Source organism: Rhagoletis zephyria, unplaced genomic scaffold, assembly GCF_001687245.7.
Source record: "Rhagoletis zephyria isolate East Lansing unplaced genomic scaffold, Rhagoletis_zephyria_1.1 Rzeph_scaffold_07539, whole genome shotgun sequence".
Lineage (NCBI taxonomy): Eukaryota > Metazoa > Arthropoda > Insecta > Diptera > Tephritidae > Rhagoletis > Rhagoletis zephyria.
Window position 1 is genome coordinate 7,082 of NW_016164622.1, and position 23,675 is coordinate 30,756.

Below are 23,675 nucleotides of genomic sequence, written 5' to 3' on the forward strand. Positions count from 1 at the left end.
TCGATCGGTGAACAACTAATTCGCATGTGTTACGATTTGATTCACTGCTGGTTTTGAGATTAAGAACATTTAGTTCGCGTGATAAATACATATACCTATATAGATACGCACATAGTATGCACATACATACATACTATACCTACATATATGTGGGTGTAAAGTTTAATACAAACGACACACGCTGCACGATCGGCTGGAAAAAGTCCATGCCTATTGACATACACACATTCATATACATACCTACATAGGCATATCCAAGTATAGATATGTATTTGTGAATTCGCGTTTTATGTGACAATTTCGTTGGTTTAGCACCCGATTAGTTGATGAAAACGCTATGTGATAATCTCGCTAACATTACGGATAGACAAGTAAATAAAGGTGCCGGCGTGACATCAAATCAGTGGCATGCAAACATATGTACATACATAAATAAATGCATGCATGTATACATATACATATGTATGTAGTATATCTGTTTGTCAATACGTACTAAATGAGTACAGTGATTAGAATGTGTGAAATTTAATTGTTAGCTGGCGTAGTTTGACAAAGAATTGGCGTCAATTGCTAACGGAAGTCTGTTTGACTATCAATCAAAATACATACATACATAGGTACATATACGAAACACCTACCAAGGCAAACACCAATTGCACCGCCTGCCTGATTAGCATCATTAACTAACTGGTCGAAGGCATACCTACAAGATGATGACAATGAACGAGTTAGTGGACCTGCGAATGCAGCAACAAATTGCGCACGAGATATACCGACAGCAAATTATGCAACGTATTCCAGGTGAACTTTCAGTAATAAACACACTTCCTTAACCCGCATCCATCGTTTGTATCAAATTGATGCAAATTTCGAAAACATATTAAAATATTAAAATAGGTATATTAATAGTTAATGTTTTGAATTGGTTTTTCGCGTATACATAGGTAGATCTTTCAAGCATTTTTATTCTTATTATCAGAAAATGAATAAACAAACGTTGGTCATTAATAAAAAAATTTAAAAAAACCAACACTTCATTGAATACTATGGTCTTTTTCCAAATGTGTCAAATTGATGCACAACGTACTTTGTGTTACAAAAAATTTCCGATGGATGCGGGTTAAGTAAAAAAAAAAATTCCATGAGATAACTTACAAGACAGCAAATATCGTTTACAAAGGTCGCAAAAACCATCAGTATACTTTATAAATATCTTTAGAATGAAAATATATCTTTGCACATGGCTTTTGCAAAAAGCTAATCGTATTCTGTAGAGAAAATATATGTAGATGCGCTTCTCAAGAAGATTTAGATTGCTAGATACATATCGTCGTTTAAAGTACAAAACCGCGTAACTGACATTGGCTGCCAAAAATTGGATTTGCTCACACAAGCTCTTGGCTCAATCCTTATCCATTTGTCCTGAAATATACTAAGCAGAAATGCGATTGCTTTATAAAAAAAGGACCATTTTGAAATATAAGTGTTTTTACGTTCTAGAAAATAATTTCTACAACTTCACATACGCGGTTTTGCATTTTGTTGATACGCGGTTTTGCACTTTAAACGACGATATGTACCCACGTAGGTACATCTTTACCGAATTTCCTCTTTTGTGATGGCACATTGCGAGACTAAAACATAACGGGTTGGAATTATGCGCGATTGGTAGATAATAGTCTTAATATAGTTATTTGAAAATGCTAAATATATAAAACAAGTTTTTTGTCTAAAATACGGCCATGAATTAATATGTGTGTATATACATACATATATGATAACCCGGCGGGTTCTGCAATTCACTTCCGTGTGAATTTGAGACAAATTCGCTTTGAATTCAAATTGGCAGGGGTTGAGATTCACTCGGAAATGAGCTGCAGAACCTGCCCGAATATGTGAACTTTCAGATCTTTGGGCAGTGGGGTTAACGAATTTTTAAATGATATTATCATTGGATATTAGTTTTTCGTCAAATTTTTTGGAAATTAGGCGTGGCCAGCCTCGAAAAACATTTCACCAATATGTACCAAATTTGATGCACACATTGCTGCTGAACTTCTTAAACACCGTCTTGAACATTTTTGTAGTCGAACAAAAACCACGCCCTCTAGAAATATCGCTAACTTTGAATTTTGGAAAATTACGATTTCTTACTAAATATAACTTTTTAAGCAGTTAAGGAAAATAAATCACACACAAATTTATTGTTTCCTCAATGGATTTCAAACAATACAGGAACATCTTTTTTTTCAAAACCAATAACGTACTTACTAAAAAATTGTTTTTAAAGCTTAAAATTATTGTAACCAATAGAGGTATGTTGTACAAGAATACATAAACAGATGTTCACAAAAGTTGATATAAAACAACAAAGTTCAACAACGCACGCCAGTCGTTTCTCTTCTGTGCCAGCTGACGCCAATTGGAAATGCCAAGTCCTTCTCCACCTGGTCTTTCCATCGCAGTGGGGGCCTCGCTCTTCCTCTGCTACCACCAGCGGGTTTCGAGTTTAATACTTTCAGAGCTGGAGCGTCGGTGTCCATTCGAACGACATGGCCAAGCCAGCAGATCCGCTGCATTTTAATGCGCTGCACTATGTCCATTTTTCTAAATAATCTGATTAAAAAGTTGCAATTTAATTGAATTTTACTGAGTTTTGCGCAAAGTTTCCAAATTTTAATATTACTTGTTTCGTTGCATGTAGATAATATTAATTACATATAGATGCTTCCATAAAAATGTAAACCGAAAATGCAAGTAAATGAGTTCAAACAAACTGCAAATTTCGTACTCAGTTGGCCGAAAAAATTTTATGAAAATCCGAAAAGGTGGAGGGAGAACGGAAAAAATTAAATCATATCTAAATGTAATAAAAATATTGTATGGGGGAAAAATCTGTCACGCCCGTTATCACATTTTAATTCAAAACCAAACCAACAACGAATTGCTTCTGTTTAAAAACGCCCAGAAAAATGGCAGCTAAAATGGTGACAGGTGACAAAATCAAGGGAAATAAGGTCAATTGACATTATTACCTTTTCACAAGCGAACCAAAGTCAACAAAAATTTGGAAATAAAGTAAATTATGCTATTTCCTCATTCAAATGGAAATATTGTCAACAATGCTTAAAGTATGTCGATTCAAAGAAAAAAATTTTGTTCTTGCATTGTACGTGAGATATGAATGTTGTTACAATAGACTTTGCCTGGGTATAAACAATTATTTCGATTATTTATTATCGGTACCGAGATCATGTAAGTGAATCGATTGGTTTTCACCCACTTTTGAAACAAAACTTATACGCTTTTTTTACTGCATAGAAGTTGTTGTCAACACAGCAAAAATCTTCCAATAACTTACAATTATAAAAATCTTAAATACCGAGGGTTTACGTAGGTAGGGGTTTTGGGGGTTCAAACCCCTCCCGAAATGTCTGCGCAAACTTTGAAGAATTTGTTTCATTTAGTTAATTGCGTAAACAAAAACACTACTGTTTTTATTTCCATAAAAGTTTGTATGAATTTTCAACTATTTACAAAAATCTACAATATTTTTTTAACATATATCTTGAATAACATGCTAAAATAGTATGCAATGAACAGGGAACGGGTTTTATGGAAATTGCCTTTTTTCTGTCTGCTAAAGAGATAGAGTATATTCGATTAAGAATGTCCACCATTTAGCTTTCCCTGATTCCATATATACACATTTGATGTTGCCTTTTTTCGCCTTTTCTACCTTTAAAAAAGTGATTATAGCATTTACAATTTTTTTTTTCAAGAATAAAAAATATACACATGCCCATGCGGCTTATAGAAGCGCAGGGACCTCTTGCCAAATTGGTGTTGGAAAAATTCAAAGCCGTTTTCTCAGCTAACGTAGGCTTGGAGACAATAAGGGGTGTGAATAAAATTGTAAAGGGCGAGGAAAACGCCCTTATTCCTGATAATATGAACGTTTAAATTGGGCTCCAACTTACGTCAACAAGGCTTTTCTTCGCGAAAATCGAATGAAAATGTTGCCAGAAAACTTCAAAATGCATCTTGTGGTTCAATGTTAGTACAACTATACAGATTGAAGTTTTATAAGTTAGAAACTCGAAAGGATAAAATAGTCAAATATTCAAAGTACAAATTTTTCATAGTTTTTCTCTTTTTACTTGTAAAATAAACATTTCTAAAATAAATGTATTTTTTGATTGTTCTTCGTATTTTCTGTCTTTTTTTAGTGCCTTATTTTGCTTTTTTTGCAATATCTACCTAGTGCCTTTTCCTGCCTTTTTCGCTATTTCGTTTTGCTTTTTTTGCCTTTTTTGCAATACCCAGTGCCTTTTCCTGCCTTTTTCGTTATTTTATTTTGCCTTTTCCTGCCTTTTTCGCTATTTTATTTTGCCTTTTCCAGCCTATTCTGTTATTTGTTATTTTATTTTGCCTTTTTTTTTATAGGTTTTTAGGTCCTAAAAATCCGTTCCCTAGTAATGAAGTAGACAAATCACAAAATAAGTGTTCAGAAAAGTGGAAAATATTTGGAATTTTTCAAAAATGTTAATATATTTTAGAATTCTAAGAATTTTCTAAGTTTTATACACAAGCACCATGAACATAAGAATTTTTCGACAATTTGTGATGTTGCACATCTTTATCTACATTTTAGGATGGATTTCAGAATAAATAAAATTCTCAAAATTTTGGATAATAATTCAAAAATCTCAATAATTTTTTTACATTTCAAAATATTCTCAGTTTACCAAAATTATTAGAACCGTCCAGATTTCGATAGTTTTTAAAATTTTGGAAATTATCCTAAAAATAAGAAATCTCAAGGAATTTAATAATTTCATAAAATGCATAGTTTTGGAATTTTTGTTATTGTTCGGTACGAACTAAAAGTTTGTTTCTACATAAGTTGAATCACCCTGTAAAACATTTACCATATTCTATAATGAAATGAATTGTGAATTATATAATATGGTTGTTACTATTCTATATTACACTTATATTCGTTTCGCGTCAGCCAGATACGCATCTGAAAGTTGTACGAGTTAACCTGCTACACCAATAAATTGAATACAGAACAATTAATTACTAATAATAATAATAATAGATTGGCGCTTACACATATGTATGTAAGTGTTTGGCCGAGCTTCTCCTCTGACTTGTGGCGAGCGCCTTGATATTGTCACACAAAGCGGAGGTACCTACAGTTTTACGCAGACTCCGAACGGCGATTGTATTTTTATGAGAAGCAGAAATACACTCGGCGGTTTGCTATTGCCTGCCGAGGGACGACCGCTGTTAAGAAAAAAACTTTTTTCTATATTTTTTTGCGACGTTGCTTTGACCAGGGTTTGAACCCAGGTACTGCGGAGTGGAAGGGCGCACTGCTTCTCACTACACCACAGCGGCCGACAATTAAATACTATTAACTCACGTATGTTTACAGGCTTAATTCTTTTTTTTCTACAAAAATTTATAATATTTTTTAAAACTGGTACCCGTTCCAAAAGGGGTATTTTTGCCTTAATGATAAAAAGATTTTCAATTCTCTCGGCACACGCACAACGCAGTTAATTGCACTGCTTTATTTTTAATATAGGGATCAGGGGCCAAGCAAAGATTACCAAAAACTCATAAAACAGAACGAAGCCAGAAAAAAAAACTAGATATCAGTATTTTCTTTAAGTTTTCCTAAAAATTACACTGTACAGCATTCGCCTGGGTATTGGACCAAAACAACTTTTTTTAAGAGTTTGAGTCATAATTAAAAAAGTATTTTCTCCGTTTTTCGAAGTTAGCCTCCAAAATGGAGCTATGGGCTTTCGCAGTTCGAAATTGGACCTTTGGTAAAAAATTATTTTTAATTACTTTATGTAAACTACTAAAAAAGTAAAAACATAGTCTTGGTACGCCTTTTGCTCTTATTTAAATGGTATATAACTTCTTTTTTTTTATCCACAATACATCATACTCCTACTCCGTCGGAAACTCAAACATTCTCCCTTGATTTTAAAAGTGTTTTCGAAAGCCTCCTGATAGCAGGTCTGTTATACATTCCAGTCGAAAATACGATTTCTCGGTACATATAACTTAAAAAGTAACTTATTTTTATATGAAGAAAATGTAGGTAATATTTTGAAAGAGGTTTAAAAATCTAAATTACTGAAGAAATTGCTTCATTTGTGAAACTTACAGCCGCACTCACAGCCGCACTCAGAGTCGTTTAATGATTACTTAAGGTGTCCCTCAGTAACGATTTGAAAAAATTCCCTCCCAGAGTCAGTTAATGATTCGTTAACGGCATTTAATGAACATTAAAGTTAAGTAAACAAAAACCGTTACTTAACTTTTTAACGAATGATTTTGAAATTTTTTGTTTGTTTTCAATAAACGTCAATTTTGATAACGTTGTTGTAACAGTGGCAATGGCCCAGTGAGCAGAGCACTTTCGTGCCATTTAAGAGATCCGAGTTCAATCCTTGGCAACGAATTTGTTTTTAACTAAATTTTTAATGTTTTATTACTTAAAAAATTCATATGTTTTATTTTATTTAACGTTTGGAAACTTTTTTGATTCATCCTTTTTCGCCTTTTTAGTTTTTCCTGTTTTAAAAAAAATATTTTTTTTTCATTTCCTTTAGTTTTTAGAAAACTTATTGATAAACGATAAATATAATAACACTATTAGCACATCTTTCAATTACTCATTCGAAATACAGAAACGAGCTTTCAAGATAGTTTTCGAAATATAAAGGCTTTTGTCTCTCGAAAGATTGAGGAGAGTTGAAAGACAGATGCCAGGATTGGCCGGTTATTGGTCTTGTTTGTCTTTTAGCAAACGGTTTCTAAAAACTTAAATTAAATAAAAAAAGAAATGTGTCCTCTTTTTTAGCAATAAAATCTATACACCAAAAGAAAATTAGATCAAAGAAGCAAAAAAATTCAATAAAAACAGTTTATAAAAATTGACAAAAAAAATTAACAAATAAAAAAAGAAAGTCGAAAATTTTCCTGCCCTAGGACTCGAACTGAGATCTCTCGAATGGCACGCCAGTGCTCTGCTCACTCAGCCATTGCGTCTGTTGAGCCAGTGCGCGCAAAATGATATAAATAGTTATTTTTATATTTTATTTCAAACTGAACGAAAAACGTGAGAGAGGAATCGCCGCCATCTTGAAAACTGGTGAGCTTTTATTATCGATTCTGGGGAAGAAACACTTAACTACCACCAGAGCCGTTTTTTTTTTAAGGCGGCTAGAAGGTTGCAATGTTTCGCAAGCTTTTACTAGGAGTCACCGAAGCTCTGTAGTTTAAAAGGCTTATGATTTCTTGAGAAAGTAAAAGATTTCATAGTCGTGTTCAGTGTTCAACGATAACAAATTAGATACCTAAAAAACATCTCTAAAGCCCTGTATGCAGCTCTCAAGAAAATGGTCAAGAAAAAATTGCCATTATTTCGCCTGTGTGTCCAAGGAATTTTGACATTTTTGATGCCTCACAGCCTGTTGCGTCACTCTTTCCTCAAGAAATAATGGAACGGGCATATATTTCTGTTGCAAATCTGGGTTGCCTTGTGCTCTTTTTCACAAAAAACTTTAGAAAACCGTAGTAGGAAGCGTAGTAAATTTCTTAAGAACTGCGTACTGCCTTAAGAAAATTTGACTCAAGAAAATTTCTTAGCCATTTCTTGTACGTCATTTTATATGGAGTTTTTGCTTTTCTTGAGAGCTGCATACAGGCCTCAAAAATATAAATTATTTTGTTAAGTAAAGTAGTGATATTTATGTATATATGTATAAAAATGTATGTAGGTATATTTGTATTAATTCTTGCACTAATATGCATCACAGATCCTTTTCCGCCAATGCTGCCTTTTCCTATTCCGCGACACGTAATAATGCCACCGAGAATCTCTTTGCCTGGAACAGATGTGACCCTGCAAAACGATCAGCTTTGGAAGCAATTTCATCAAATCGGCACAGAAATGATTATAACAAAAAGCGGCAGGTAAGAAGCTAATTCTTTACATAGATGTAAATATGTATAAATAGGTACTAATGTCGCGGGTTGGCCTTCCAAAACGGAACCAATCGAGATTTCAGCGAAAGTATATGGAATTTAGTCATGAAACTTGGTCAGGATGTTGGGGGAGGCTTTCTCTACATGAATGTATCACTCTCACAAAGTAGTTGCTAATAGTATTTAAGCAGATTGTTGTTAAATAATCTTCACTACCACCCCCAACTTTTTGTACAAAATGCCACTTATCAATTGTATTTTGGTTGATATAAATGTGTGCTGCCATACTTCTCGAAGCTATAAAATACAACTATAAACCATATCATTTTCGATTTTGATCCAAGGGCTTTTTATTATAAAATCGATACTTCGATAAATAATGGAAAATTTTTAATAAAAAATCGCGCGATTTACTTAAAAAATATAAGCCTCCGTTGTGGGGTCTTCAGATTTAGAATCTGAAAAAGCTCCTCTATACTCCCTAATATTTTGTTTTTTCCAAAGCCTGGATCCGTTTTGGAAAATTTTCCCAATGTCGCAATTATGTTTCATAATGTCGACAGTCAAACGTAACCGAATAAATAACTCTAGTTTATTAAATTTTTCAAATTTCATATATATGTACATACATATGTACATACCTTGTAGGGAAAGCCCGAACTGGTGAATCAAATTTATAGTTCCGAACAAGATCTTTATCGCCAAAAACGAACCAGTCCGATAGTAAGTAGATCGCCAACAGTTCAAAAACAGCGAGATGTGGTAGGTACTTTAAAAAAAAAAAAAAACAATTTTATTTTTAGCTACAGCTACAGCCGAAGGTATGTAAATTCGGCAGTTGTTTGCATGATGCAAAAGACATTTATCGCGAACTAGTAGTGGGTCTAAATGTACTAGAAGCGCACCAGTTCAGAACTAGAGTTTTTCCACGGAGGATATGTATGTACATAGAATGCATATCTACACAAATTCGAACATAGTTCATCTAAAGATATGTACCTACATGCATACATAAATAATAAAGTCGCAAAGGATCCAAAACAGGTTGTACTCGTTTGAAGACACAAAATCGCATGGGTAATCTGTTTGAGATGTTTTGTGTTTGCATGCATGGATATATGCATATGGCTATCTAAATATGTATGTATGTACATATGTATGTATGCCTGCAGAAAGTCTGGCTAGCCTAGAACTAGTTTACCCAGTGCATTACTTTGCAACCAGTTTTTAACCGGTTCCATTTCGGACAGTTTTTTTTTTATAAGAAAACATTTTTGCGATTCGATTTTTGGGCATTTTTTTCGTTTTTTCTTTTCTTTTACAGATTCCGTTTTTGTTATATATTTTATTAAAAAAAAAAATAAAATATTGTAAGCTTGTAATTTATTAAATTTGAAAACTCACAACTGCGTCCACCGCGATTTGAACTCGTGACCAACGATGGTTGAGTCGGAGGTCTTCTCGCTGAGCTACTTTCGTATTGTACGAGTAATGAGCATTTGCCCATTTACACCGCACGTGTTGCACTAGTTCAGAGATAGTTCTGAGATATTTAGTTCGGAACTAGCGCTTTGTCGGACTGTCTCCAAATTTTACTGCAGGGTATACTATCTATTTATTTATTTGCGCATGCGCATGCACAAACATACATACATACACCTGCACATATCGCTGTAGTTGTGTTTGTTCGTATGTCCTTTAACAGCCGTAAATGCCGACTTAACACATCATTTTCGGAAGTAGACTATGAATGCGTCGCATGCCGCCACAAGCCAGCGAGCGCACTTTGCCATCGTCCATGGCGCGACGACATTAGTCAAAAATGCTGTTAAGTGGCCATCAAAGAATGGCGCCTGTGAAGTGTTTACGTTGGTAATGGCGGCAACGACAGCGCCGGCGCGACAAGAATTTCTCTCAAGCAAATAAATGACGCGAAAATTCTATCGTAAATGCCAAGTACACGCAGCACGGATACATACATACATACATACACATATACATACATATGTACATATGTTTATACATTCAGGCATACACACATGATATCTAAAGTAAGTACATAAATATGTATGTACATATTTACATGGCTATTTATCCTTCAACAGGACTCACCTGTTGAACATTTTGTTTTTGAATTTTTACGTATGTACATACATACATACGTGTATACATATTTATTATACATTCGTATGTTTGTATGTATGTATGTATGTACAAACGATTTTAGAACATTAAAGGCTTTTCCGCCCGAGATACAAGCTTGTGATAAAAATTGGGAATTGGATCCCAGTTAGCAGAAGCTACACATGTACATATGTATGCCATTGACACCTGCGTCTTATGTACAGGTCAAAAGTATTCACTAATACGGTGCGTCTACACTGAGAAAAAAATTAACGGCGTGTCAGGCGGTATTTTGTTTATTTTAAAACATACTTGTATGTATTTGTTTGGGAAGTTTTTGTTTTTTTTTAGACACTTTGCTTTTTCATAGTTCGGAAAATAGAAAATAAAAATAACGAATACATGTGTATTTTTATTGCGTCATAATAGCTTTGTTCCACACGCGTTCCGAGCTGTTTCGGCAATTAGAGCGTAAAAATAAATTACCCTCTCACAAGTGTCAAAAATGTGTCAACACGTGGCAAAAGTGCCCAGAGCGTGAGGAACGCCAAAATAAATTAGTCGATCAGCTCTAAACAATATTTTATGCGTATGTTTCTTATATGGCTAATAAAATTAGCAAATATCTGCATTTCTGAACTTTAGTGCTGTAAAATTTGCTTTCGGATGTAAACAAGCAAAGGCTGTTATTTCAATTTGACTCCTTGTACATTTCTGACCGGAAATAAAGCCCGGGCTGTTTCGGGCACGAAGAAGAAGACATTTACGATCCAAAACTGGAAGGTATTCGCTCCCTATTAGCCATTTTTCTCGCGTGAGGATCGATTTATAAGCTGTTTTGAGCACCCGCGGCATCCTGCGGGCTCGCGTGGAACAAACCTAATATGTAAATAAGTTTTCAAATGTAAAGTTTGAATCAAACAATAATTTAATCATTCGGAATTCAAAATGAACGGTTTTGTTTAAATATTCCTTCTTATGTAAAAACTTTCAAATCGCTAACATAAAAAATAAATCTAAAAAGAATCTGATTGAAAAAGTCACGTCACTTTTTCTTAGTGTAAATATACATACGTACATACATGCATGCATATGTAAGTACCCAGCAAAAATTACGATCACCTCAGAAACGAATAAACTATACATACATAGATTCGAAAGAAAATTTTTAAGCGCTTCTAGAATCATAACTTTAACCTTGGGAATGACATTAGCGGTAATGTGTGGAAGTGGGCTTTGGAATGTGTTAACACGTTGGTTGCCGGGGCATCACCGGTGATCACAACAGAAGTGGCTCTTTATTTGTCAAAAATTGAAAAGTTTTGTTCTGAATCAGAAGGTCACTTCTCTTATCACTGGTGAACATTTAGAGTCTCTTCGAAAGTGTTGCTCTCTTTTTCGGGTGTAAATCATTGGCATATGAGGAACGACTTTTGTTGCGATCACCGGTGATGCTCTGGCAGCCAAAGTGTTAAAGAAGCGAAGGACGATGGTGAAATTCCAAAATAATACCTTCTGTCACACTTTTCGACTTAAAGCGATTACCAACGATTACGGACAGCAATTTTCATGACGGTAAAAGAAAATTTTCGAACTGGAACTTTTTTCTTTCGTACCCGGTCTAATGCATATATGTACAAATATATAGTAGAGTTGGATTTTTAAGTTCACTTTAAAGATTAGTTCAGTTCTAGTTCATTCAGCTCAATGAACTAGCTGTTAGTTCGTTCTTCTTATTGAGCTATAGTTCACCTAATTAAACTATACTTCGGTAGTAGGAGCTGAGTTAGAGAACAACAAACATGTTAGTTTTATAACACATAGGTACATATTATTTTGTAAAGTAAAAAAGATTTATTTTCTAAATGTCGATGGTCCTCTGCAATAAAGACACAATTCAGTCGTCTTCATTCATTCGCCTTTCTCCAATATTACGAAAGGATGTTTGGCTTTCATATGGCGATTCAAATTTCCATGAGAGTAATCAACACTGATTATGGAAACTCGGTAGTCCTGCATTTCATTTTCTTTTTTTCAATTTCGCCTTCGAAATGCGACCAAATTGCGCTACGCCTTGGCATCTGAAGGCAAAAGTATTTTATTAAACAACAAATCCCAAAAACTCAACTCAAATATTTACTTTTTTAAACAAATTGCACTAAACAATGTAAAACATTAGAAATTCGATGAAATAAAATGTCTTTTTAGCGCGAATTCCGATCAGTTTTTTCTTGATGCCCTTACAACGAAAAACGAGATGTCATATCTGTTAAAATTAAATTTCCATTTTTTATTGGAGTATTGGCACAGAAAAGTTTAGTTCACTTTAATGAACGAACTAATGAACTAGTTCAATAAAAAGAGCTGGCTCTTTCGCTCTTTAGTACAAAAGCTCCCCAAGCCTAATACATAGTATGTATGTATGTATGTACCTTTGCATACCCTAACCTAACCTAACTATATTTCTATGGGGATGGCCTCGAAATAGCCAAGGTTGGTTACCTCTGCATTAGGTGTCAACTAACCTGTAACTAACTAATTTTGAACATAAAATATCAATAAAAAAACATTTTATTTTTGTTTTTTACTTTTTTATTTATTTACTTTATTTTATTAGACACATCACATACATATGTATTTGTTTATATATTCTGCTGTAGGTGGTCCCATGTTTGCTCTTCCTTTTATTAGTCCTCAATTCGAAAAAGCATTTGTGAAGTGCAGAAAGAAAGTGTATTTAAAGTTAAATTTGTATGAGGATTTTAAAAAAGAAACTTGTTTAAAGAAAACAGCCTCCCGATTACGTCTGCACTGCTTTTCAACTAGTTTCAAGTTAGCTTTCTGTAGCTAACTACAAATTATATATTTTATAGAAATCCCGCCAAAAAGCTACCTACAAGTTGGTTTTATTTTTTATCAATTGATAATTTTTTTCTGCAGGGTATGTATGTATTTACGTGCTAACATAATAACATAAATATACATACATACATATATCGAAGATTGTCTGTAAAAATGCTTAAATAAAAAGTCATTGGTAACGTTTTCGATTGTCGACAGTTTTCGTCGTTTCAGACCATTTCAACCAAACATTGGCCAATTCGGCGCCAGTAATGTGTCGCAGCGACCTTCTGTAGCTCACATAAAAAATGATGCGTTGACAAAGTCCGCAGCGTGTCATCCATTGTCCGACAGATACTACGAGCAATTTCACACTTTCAACAAGCATTCTGATCGGACGGCCGATAAGCAAGAGACAGAGCCGCGTTAAACGACCCAACGAAGCCAAGCAAAAATATCTGGCTGGCTGGCTACGGTAGCTATCGAACTACCAGAGCTCTCCTCCGTCTTGCCGGTGTCTGCTGCACCGAAGCGCCTTATTAACTACCTACATATGTATGTACATACATACATATGTACGTTTCTGGTAGCGCTCAGGTATTAGCATAATTTGAAATTGACCAAAATCTCTGGATGTTTTTTTCTCACACAATCATCGCCCAAATGCAAGCGGGCAGAAAAATATTTAGGAAGAAGCTGATTCGGACTGCATGAATTATTTATGAGTAGTAGCGAGTGGCGGAATTTCAAGCCTCTCATACATACATATGTATGTGTGCATGTATGTACATATGTATGTATGTAGTACGTTCACATGCAGTCAATAGTGGTGTGCATTAACAATTTTTATTTGTTATTTGTATTATTTGAATTTTTAATTGTTGGGCGCCAGTTGTGATTTGACGATGTTTAAAGACCGCCACATGTAATCGATACCTGTCCGTAGTAGATATGACATGTGACGAACACGATCTGTATATCTAGAAATGCTGCCGGGATCACTGCCTCGAATATAATAGATACCAATACATCAGGACTGCAGAAAGGAAAATTAACTGAGAGATGCTACCGATTGTGATTGTACATTGTATTCATGTTATAAAATGACTGATGAAAATTTTCATTTCGTGTATCCGTAACTCAATTCTAATGTATGAATGTACACTGTCCATACTATACACATGTATGTATGTGCCTACTTAAGTATTTAGATTATATAATAATTATTAATGTTCGTTTCAAAGCCTACACTACTGTTTAGTACTATTAAGTGTACATGCGATGTGGGCGTGATTACAGCCCGATTTAAAAAATTGTCAACGCCATGCCAAAATTTTAAATCGCTTACTTACTAAGATGCACACATTTCCTTATAAGTATGTACATATTTATTAATTTATACACATTTTATTTTATGCTAAAGATTTTGGGCAATTTAGCTCCAGCAATTACTGAGATATATGCATATAGATAGCAGTTTTTGCATGTTTCAAAAATACCGGATTTCACTAATTTTCAATACCAACCTACATACCTTGGACTAAGAGAAATCTGACCGAAAGACAAAGAAAAAGCGGTCGAAAAAATTATAGCTGCACCACATCGAGCCCTAACCGCCAAAATAACGTAAGCGACATTTTTTTCAAAATTTTCTTTTAGATGCAGAAATATTCCTAGAGCATCTAGATACATTTCTGCATCAAAAATAAAATTTTGAAAAAAATTTCGCTTTCGTTATTTAGGCGGTTAGGGCTCGACATTATGACAAGTTTTAACATATTGTATATTTTTGTTATTTAATTTTTTTTATTTTTTTAAAAAATATAGTTCTTTCTTTAATAAGTGTAAGTTTCAAACTTTATGCAATAAAACTACTGTATAGTGGAAAATATTCAATTCAAATTTGTGCCCATAATAAAATGAAGCATTTTTGCACGTATGACGTTTTGCACGTCACGGATGCTTTTTCATAATTAAGACAAACAAAAAATTATTTCCATGTTGCCTACAATGGAATTCGAACCCTGAAATCAACAAATTGTGGCACTCAGCTACGCCCAGCCATGTAAACAAGCTTTATTTTCCCCCCTCAGAGCATACTCAGATACGTGCGTGCTAAATTTTGATATAAAATTATTATTTTCAAATACGAACATTTTAAACAAGCTGCTTAGCGCCCACCAACGCTTAGAATCGCCAACTTGAGAAAACGGAGAAATAACTTTTCTATATACTACCATCCAGACTTTCAGGAAAACTTGGTTCGATTCCCCAGAAAAAAACAACTGAAAATGTCGTACAGGGTAATTAATCATTTCGCAGCTATCATTGACTCCATGTTCGCTACGATCAGCAAACAAAAAATTTACGTGTTGTCCCACAAATTACTCCATGGTTTGGAAATAAAGTCGAAAAGGTAGCGCACAAACAAATTGAGACAGAAAATATTAGTGTGTTCACTGGCGCCGGATGCTTGGACACCTGCTGGCCGCTCGACGCATCCTTTTAGCCATTAAAAACAATCCGTTGTTCAAGCATACATATGTATGTATGTACAAACAGAAGTGGCAGTTCCTGCATGAATACGATTGCGCATTAGGGTGGTCCGAAATGCATGAGAAAAAGTAAAGTCGGAATTTTTATGCTCTCACCCCCTAGGATTGTTCTATACCGAAAAATAATACAGCCCCATTTTTTATTTTGAAATCAAAAAATATTCAGAGGTGGCTCAATGCGCTCAAAGGTTTCCATGTCTGTATTTTACATGAGGAAAAAAACCACTTTTCGTAGAAATGATATAGAATTCTTGAAAATCCATAATTTTCGATCGGAAAACTCAAGCCAACTATTTATTTAACCATTTTTTTAAAGTAACTATATTTTATAGGTCCGCCAAAACTCCCAGAAAATTTCAGAAAATGCAATGGGGATAATTAAAAAATCTTTAGTAATAAAAAATGGTTAAATAAATAATTGGATATCGCTATTGTCAGTCTCCTGAAGACAAGCTGAGTTTTCTGATCGAAAAATATTGATTTCCAAGAATTCCATACCATTTCTACGAAAAGTTTTTGTTTTTTCATATAAAATACATGGCAAACCATGAGCGCTTTGAGAGACCTCTAAATATTTTTTGATTTTAAAATAAAAATAGGGGTATATTTTTTTCGATGTTGGGGGTGAGAGCATTACAATTCCGACTTTACTTATTTTGGACCACCCTATTGTACATACGCCCACGAACTAAGTAAAACCAATTTATTTACTAAATGTAGTTTTTTTGCAACATAGTACCACTGCTTCATTTATTGGTAGAATATATGTAGCCGTGCATATGTAAATATTTGTTCTGGTTTTTCAAAAAAAAAAACACAATTGTCATGCGTACTACCTATGTTTTCCCATAGAGCGGTCGTCCCTCGGCAGGAAATGCAAAATCTTCGAGGGAAAATCTCTCATGAAAAAGCTTCTTATAAAAATCCACCCTTCACGCGGCGTTAAATTATAGGTCCATGGGCGTAGCCAGGTAGGGGCAGGTGGGTGCTCGAGCCCCCTTCCCCCCCTAACTTTCAAATTTTCCTTATATATATATAAAATAGTACCCTGAAATGCCAGCTTAATAGGGTCGAGCCCCCTCCCCTACGCCGATGTATAGGTCCTTCCATTTGTGCATCTACGTCCAAGACGCACGTCACAAATTAGAGTACTTAGAAGCTCTACACAAATAATTAAAAAAAAAAAATTTTGTTGGAAAAGTTTACTTTAACCATTCTCACTCTAAAGCTGCATGAATATACATACATATTTTTTTATATTTTTTTATGCAGACGAATGTTTCCATCAATGCGTCTTTCGCTTTCCGGCCTGGAGGATGACTCTAACTACTGTGTTTTGTTGGAGATGGTTCCGATCGGCGATTGTCGCTACAAGTTCTCTGGATCTCAATGGATGCCTGCTGGCGGCGCGGAGCCTCAGAGTCCTCAACGGATGTATTTGCACCCGGATAGTCCTGCATCTGGGGCTCACTGGCAAGCGCAACCTATTCTATTTAACAAAGTGAAACTTACCAACAACACCCTGGACAGTAACGGTCATGTAAGTATGTTTTCTTACTATCATTTCGCATAATTATTTACGTCTATCCATACACCTCCTACATATCGTCGTTTAAAGCGCACAACCTCGCAGCTGACATTTGCATGGGCGTACGCAGGTGCGGGCTGGGGCGCAAGTTATGGAATAAAACAGGTTTCACTCTCTCTTGTAAAATTAGGGCAACCTCACTTACGAGATTTTTCATTATCCTAATACGCGGTTTTGTACTTTAAACGGCGATGTGTATGTATTTATATAGTATACATAACTATGTACAGTGGGATCCCAATGTTTCGAAATCGCAAGGGACCAGTCACATTTTAGGAATTGATGAGGTACTCTTTTTTCATTAGTATGTAGTAAAAGTATGTCATCGTTGTCGTAAATTTTCTTGAAAAATTAAATGTACCAGAAGAAAATTTATTTTTCACTTCTTGGGTGTAATTTTATATGATTTTTTCATTTTTCTTAAGTACTGTATTCTATGCATCTAAACTCTACTAACCAGGAAAAAATACTTACGGAAAATTTCAAACAAAAAAGTTAACGTTATAGCCTATTTCACCCAAAGGCTTAGCTGCAGTTAGGAGCTCAGATAAGTTCCAAGGATTTCAACATGGGGTGATCGGAAAAGTTAATTTTTTCTTTTTGTTCGCTTGTACTTAATATGAACTACTTCCCCCTTCAAGTTGTAATCTTCTTTTTCCAATAGGCATAAACTACAGTTAAGAACTGGTGGAAACAAACTATTAGGTAAACGTACAACTGCACAGCAAATTTCTTGGCGCTAAGAATTACAAAAGGGTTGTCACAACAAATTACGATTTATAAGAAATGGGAAAATTGCGAGTTAACGTAACTTTTTCAAGGGGCCAACATATTATTAAGAATTATACAGATTTTCGAATAAACGGGATACGAATTATCGCGATTCCACTGTATTATCAATATTTATATACATACATATGTAAGTATTTAGGATATGTGCATCCATAATAATATTAATAAAATAATAATAATAATAAATAATAAAATGATAATAATTTATTATACACATGTATGTATTAGAGTTCAAAAACGTACATACGTGCATACCCAGCAGCGAATGGAATGCGTTCCGCATCGATGCCTCACCAATGACAAGTAATGGCATTTGATTCCGCTTTCGAAGTATACATTACATTTAACATTGCGTGACATTGGCGGTAATCGATGAAAGTAATTCGAAAAACATTGATTTAGTAAGTATTTCATACATTGAAATTGATTACATTTGAGAAGCAGTTCAGGCATATTGTAATGCGATTGCATTACTTTGGTGTCGACTCTGTAGTTGGTGGCGTTCTCAGCATTTTCGCTGCTGGGTACATATGTACATACATACGTATATGTATAGTAAGAATACATATTTGTTTGCACATATGTATGTACATAGGTATGTAAGTATTGTAGGTCTGTAGACATCCTTAAAGGTACATACATATGTGCTTGGTATCACAGCTTAGAATTCATTGGCAAATGCATACAATTATAGGTACATTCATACGTACATATTTGTATACTTTCTATTTACAGATTGTTTTGGCCAGCATGCACAAGTATCAACCACGCATACATGTGATACGAACTGCAGACTTAACTCAAATACCTTGGGCGCCACAGCAGGCATTTATATTTCCGGAAACCGAGTTTGTAGCAGTTACGGCATATCAGGTTAGTCACAATACATATGTATGCTGGCAGTCGCTATAAATGTATGTACATATGTATGCATGCACATATATACCGGGGCACTCAATCCTGGTCCTCTTTAGGTTTCGCGATTTTTGGAATTATGTATTACGGGACATTACCTATTTTCATACAAAAAGTGGAGTTCACCGTCAGGCTACTAAGCAACATAGTTCTGCGATTAGCTCTTTATTATAAATTTTCTTCGTAGAAATTAGTTTTTCAATTTGGTCCTGCTCTAAAGAATGCTACAGTGTCGTAGCTACGGCTCGGAGCCTGATGCACTCAAAATTCAAAAATATGCGCTTCAAATTAGTCAAATATGCAATAAAAAAGATTTTCGTAGCATTTTATTGGCGGTAAAAAAAAATAGATAACACATGCATTTTAACAAGAAAATAACGAAATCGATTTCCTTCAAAATACCATACATATTTATTAGAGCTCGGGCAAATCGGTTAATCGATTAACCGAATTATTCGAATCTGACTGAAGTCGACTACTGTTAATCGGTTAGCAATATTCGAGTAGTCGAAAGCTGTCGACTATTCGGATAACCGTTCACTTTAGATTATTCGGTTAACCGTTCATTTTCGGTTAATCGAATATTTTAAGTTCGAGTTTTTTTTTGCATTTACAGATACATATACATATATGAAAAGTCTTGTTACATTCGTAGTACATTGTATATAAGATGGCATGTGCAAAATTAAGGCAAACATTTTTTGCAAGAATGTGTGCTAATTATTGAAATGTTATTGCGAAATATTTTAGAGACAATGGCTAAAGCAATACCTACCTCTCATTTTCGCGATTTTTGTTATGGATTTTTGTTAAATGGTTGTTCAGTGAGGATGTGGAGGAGGTGTAGCACAAAACTGCACTACATATGGAACATGTTACTTCCTTTTCGTCCTCTGTTTTTTCGAAAAAATCCCAAACCCAGCTCGGTTAACCGATTAGTCGAATAGTCGGATAATTTTACGAGCCCTAATATTTATGTATGTATAAAATTTGTCTATAATACTGTGCGACAAAAAGAAAAAAATTTCAAAACACACGAACGAATCGATATGTGTACATACTCACGAAACTATGGACCAAATATAGTAAAACTGCGTTTTTAGTTCTTCACTCTGACGCACAGTGCTTCGCTGCCATATGAAATGTGGGCAAAAATAGAATTATGGACGGCTTTAAATAAATGAAAAAATTCGCTTCTTAGGACGCTAAATTAAAAAATGCAATTTGTTTTTTTTTTTTGGTGCCTTTCATACTTTCACAATAAATGCAGTTTGAAGTTGAAAATTTGGGTTCTTGTGGCATTTGCATAGGTATTTACATATAGTTCGTTCTATTTCCAAAAGTGAGGTGCCAAATGGCAGGGCTTGGCATGTAGATGGGCAATAAAGTTTTATTTTTTGAAACGGGTTGCCACCTGTTACTAATTTTTTCTTAAAATTATTTAATAAGTTAAATGAACTAGATATTGCAATATGGGTATGAATTGAAATAGTTTTGAAAATGCTTTACTTTAAAAGGACACGTAGAAGGGTTGCCACATGTTCAAAAAATCAAATTCATTTTAATTAAGGGAATAAGGTCACTGAAATATGTATATCAATATGAGTATCAGACAAATGAAAAAATTGGACATAAATATTTAACGAGAAATAAGCGAGGAGTAAAAAGATTCCTGAGTTAATTTAAGAGTCTAGTAATTTAAGAGGAATGTAATCAGAACAAATCACTGATTGGCAATGTATCTATGTATTTGTAATAAAATAACAAATGCGATGTCGTAAGCCTTTGGTTTGACACAATTATTCTTTTAGTTTAACTACATTTGACTTGTTTTACAAAGAGGTGGCAACCCTCTTCGTAGCATTTGCAAGCTAAAACCGTCTTAAATCTCTTACGCCTGACTCCCATATGGTGATACCTATCTATTTAAATAACCTAAGTCCTTTACTTCCAATGGAATCTGATTTCTTAACAGGTGGCAACCCTCTACATGTAGTTAAGAATTTAACCCTTCTCATACACATTTCGATTGATACTCATCTATTAATAATTCATTTAACTTATTAAAAAATTTTAATTTAATTTTTTAAGAGGTGGCAACTCTTTAAAAAAAATAAACTTCTACTGTCTACAGGTCAAGCTTTTTAATCTGACACTTCATTTTTGAATATACATAGAACGATTCGTGCAGATCTGATGGCAATGACAAAAAAATAAAAAAAATTATAATTCTATGCATTAGCAAAAAACGCATTACTTCAAAAAGTGCAAAAAAATTAGCAGGTTTTTATTTCTTCTTTCGAAAGCTAAAACCCCGTTCCATTTAATAAAGTAATATAAAATAACATATTTTTACATATATTTTTATATTCATAAATAAAATTGTTTTCCAGGAATACCGCAAGAACACCCTGTGTTTAATTTTATCCCAAAATTTTGAATCCTGTAGCTCTCTACTATCTATGGTGCTATAAAAGCTTAAAACACGCAGATACTATTTAAAAAAATTAATAAAAAATAACATATTTTTACATATGTTTTTTATTCATTCCATTAAGGATATTTAAGGACAAAATTTGTAAAGGACATTTTCCATACCCATTCGTCCTTATGCACCAAAAAATTTATTCTGTTATAATTCTACAGGACTTTTTTTTACATTGCACGGAATGTTTTAAATTATTGTTTGATATTTTTAAAATTTCAAAATCCTTTTAAAAAAAAGTCCCGACGCCAGAGAGAAAAACTAAGCACGCAGTTTTACAATAATTTAGCCATAGTTTTGCGAGTATATTAATTTTTTTGTGTGTAAAATTTGCTGTAAATCAAGCAGTCAATGACAATCTTGTGTAAATAGAAATATTGAAAGTAAAAAAATAGTTTGAGAATGTTTGCCATTTTAATACCAGAACTCGTGCAACCTACATCCATTTGGCCACTTTAATGAATTTCATACGTCATACAGAGAGAGGCAGCACTCTAAAACATTCTACAGGAATGGCTTGCAGAGTGTCTTTAGCCTCATCCTTGCGAGGACTCGCACAGGAAGTTTTCGACGGGCCAGTGCCCTGTGCATACGGCAGTAAGTTTGTAGGTGTCTTCTTTGCTCATTCCTAAGAGAGCTTTGGATTTAAATGGGTCGTAGGACACCCAGAACTGCCGGGTAATCCCCTACGATCCTGTACCTCTGTTTGGCCTTCGAGTGATAAATTTCGGTGGCGGTGGCGAAAGTGCACAACTTCGAACTTGCACCTAATTATACTGAAATTAAATTGGCTATAAAAATGCTTACCCTAAATTTTTCTAAAAATGTGATTAAAACATTTAAAATTTTTATAGCAAATTTTCAAAAAATTTCTTCCTGAAGGCAGTTATGTATTTAGAAACGCTCGTCATTTTGCCGACTGGGAATGTATGCAGGTTCAATATGTAAGTGGATATGTTTGTAGATACATATATGTACATGCATACATACACATGTACACCACAAAACGCCGGGCCCACTCAAAAGGGGCACACAAATTTACATTGGTCGTCTGAACAAATTAGCATGGAACGCCTATTATTGACCCGAAAATTGCAACCGATTCCAGCAAGTTCACGTCGAGTTTTTGTGCCAGTTAAGTAGATAGATACATGTCTGAATGGATAATTTGAGCGCTTGCTGTGTTTTTGTTTTCCTCACTCAGGGCGCCAGTCTGAACATTTCTAATTAACCAAATCAATGTCCATTCTCTGACAGCGTTAAAATTACCAAAACTGTTATGTCATGCTATGGCCTGGACTCCTGATGGCTTGCCTCATACATACATACATATGTATGTGTGTGTGTGTGTGTGTGTGGGTATATGTGTGAATATTAAAATTTGTATTAACATACAGTTACAAACTACTATTTCAAGCGTATACATACATAAAGTATTAGGCCACGAATAATCAAAAGAAAAAAATAAAACTTGTAGTATTCCTATAGGAAAGAATGAACGGCCTCAAAACTATCTCCCGACGTTGCCAGCTCGCACAGCATTTAGCTGCTGAAATTTAATGTACATATGTATCTACTATTATGTATTTAGGTATGTAGATACGCCACCTGACGCGTATTGAACAAAATCGTAAATTGTATTGTGTACATATATCTATCTACACATACATATGTACATTTATAACCTTATATGCATCCAAATACATTTTGTAAATTCGCAGTTCTAATCTTTGCACTTTGCATTTCACAGAATGATCGCATCACCAAATTGAAGATCGACAACAACCCGTTCGCGAAAGGGTTCCGCGAAACAGGCCAATCGCGAAGTAAACGCAAAATGTCTTCATCGCCTTCCGATGACGACTCTGAACAACAACAGCAATGCCATCAACAAGCTGGGCGCCACCACGGAGCAAGACAACTACAATCGCAGTCACAAAGTCATTCCCACAGTCAGCGTAGTGTTGTTGTGTCGCCGACAATGTCAACAACGTTGGCAGTGACCAGCGAGTCGGCGGGATCATCAATTTGTTCCGATAAGGCGGCGCATCCCAACAGCGACGACATCGCCTATGTAGACGTTGACATTGTGGCGGCGAATGCCGATACAGATGACGATGGACCGCAAATTAAGCGCCTGAGATCAAATGAGTCCGCCGGGTCGATAGCATCGACACCGCTGGAGGAGATGATCGTTAATGCGCATGCGGGCAGCGAACGCGCCTCTCATTTGTTTGTGGCTGAAGAAACGAGTTTGCAACCGTCCTTATTTGAATGGTCGTCGCATCTACCACAGCCGACGACTGCTGGTGGTGGTGGTGTTGTCTTCGCCAACGGTGGCCACACGTCATTCATGCAA

General features: G+C 34.8%; 1 protein-coding gene across 1 annotated transcript; it reads left to right on the plus strand.

Moving 5' to 3' along the window:
• Window positions 1-389: 389 nt before the first annotated feature.
• Window positions 390-23,652, plus strand: LOC108374280 (T-box transcription factor TBX6-like; the record flags this gene model as incomplete). The annotated part of the gene is made up of 5 exons (XM_017630258.1): window positions 390-801; window positions 7,848-8,004; window positions 16,809-17,076; window positions 18,652-18,789; window positions 23,067-23,652. Coding segments are annotated over exons 1-5 (1,240 nt in total), but the record flags the coding sequence as incomplete, so codon positions are not given.
• Between the last annotated feature and the right edge of the window lie 23 nt (window positions 23,653-23,675).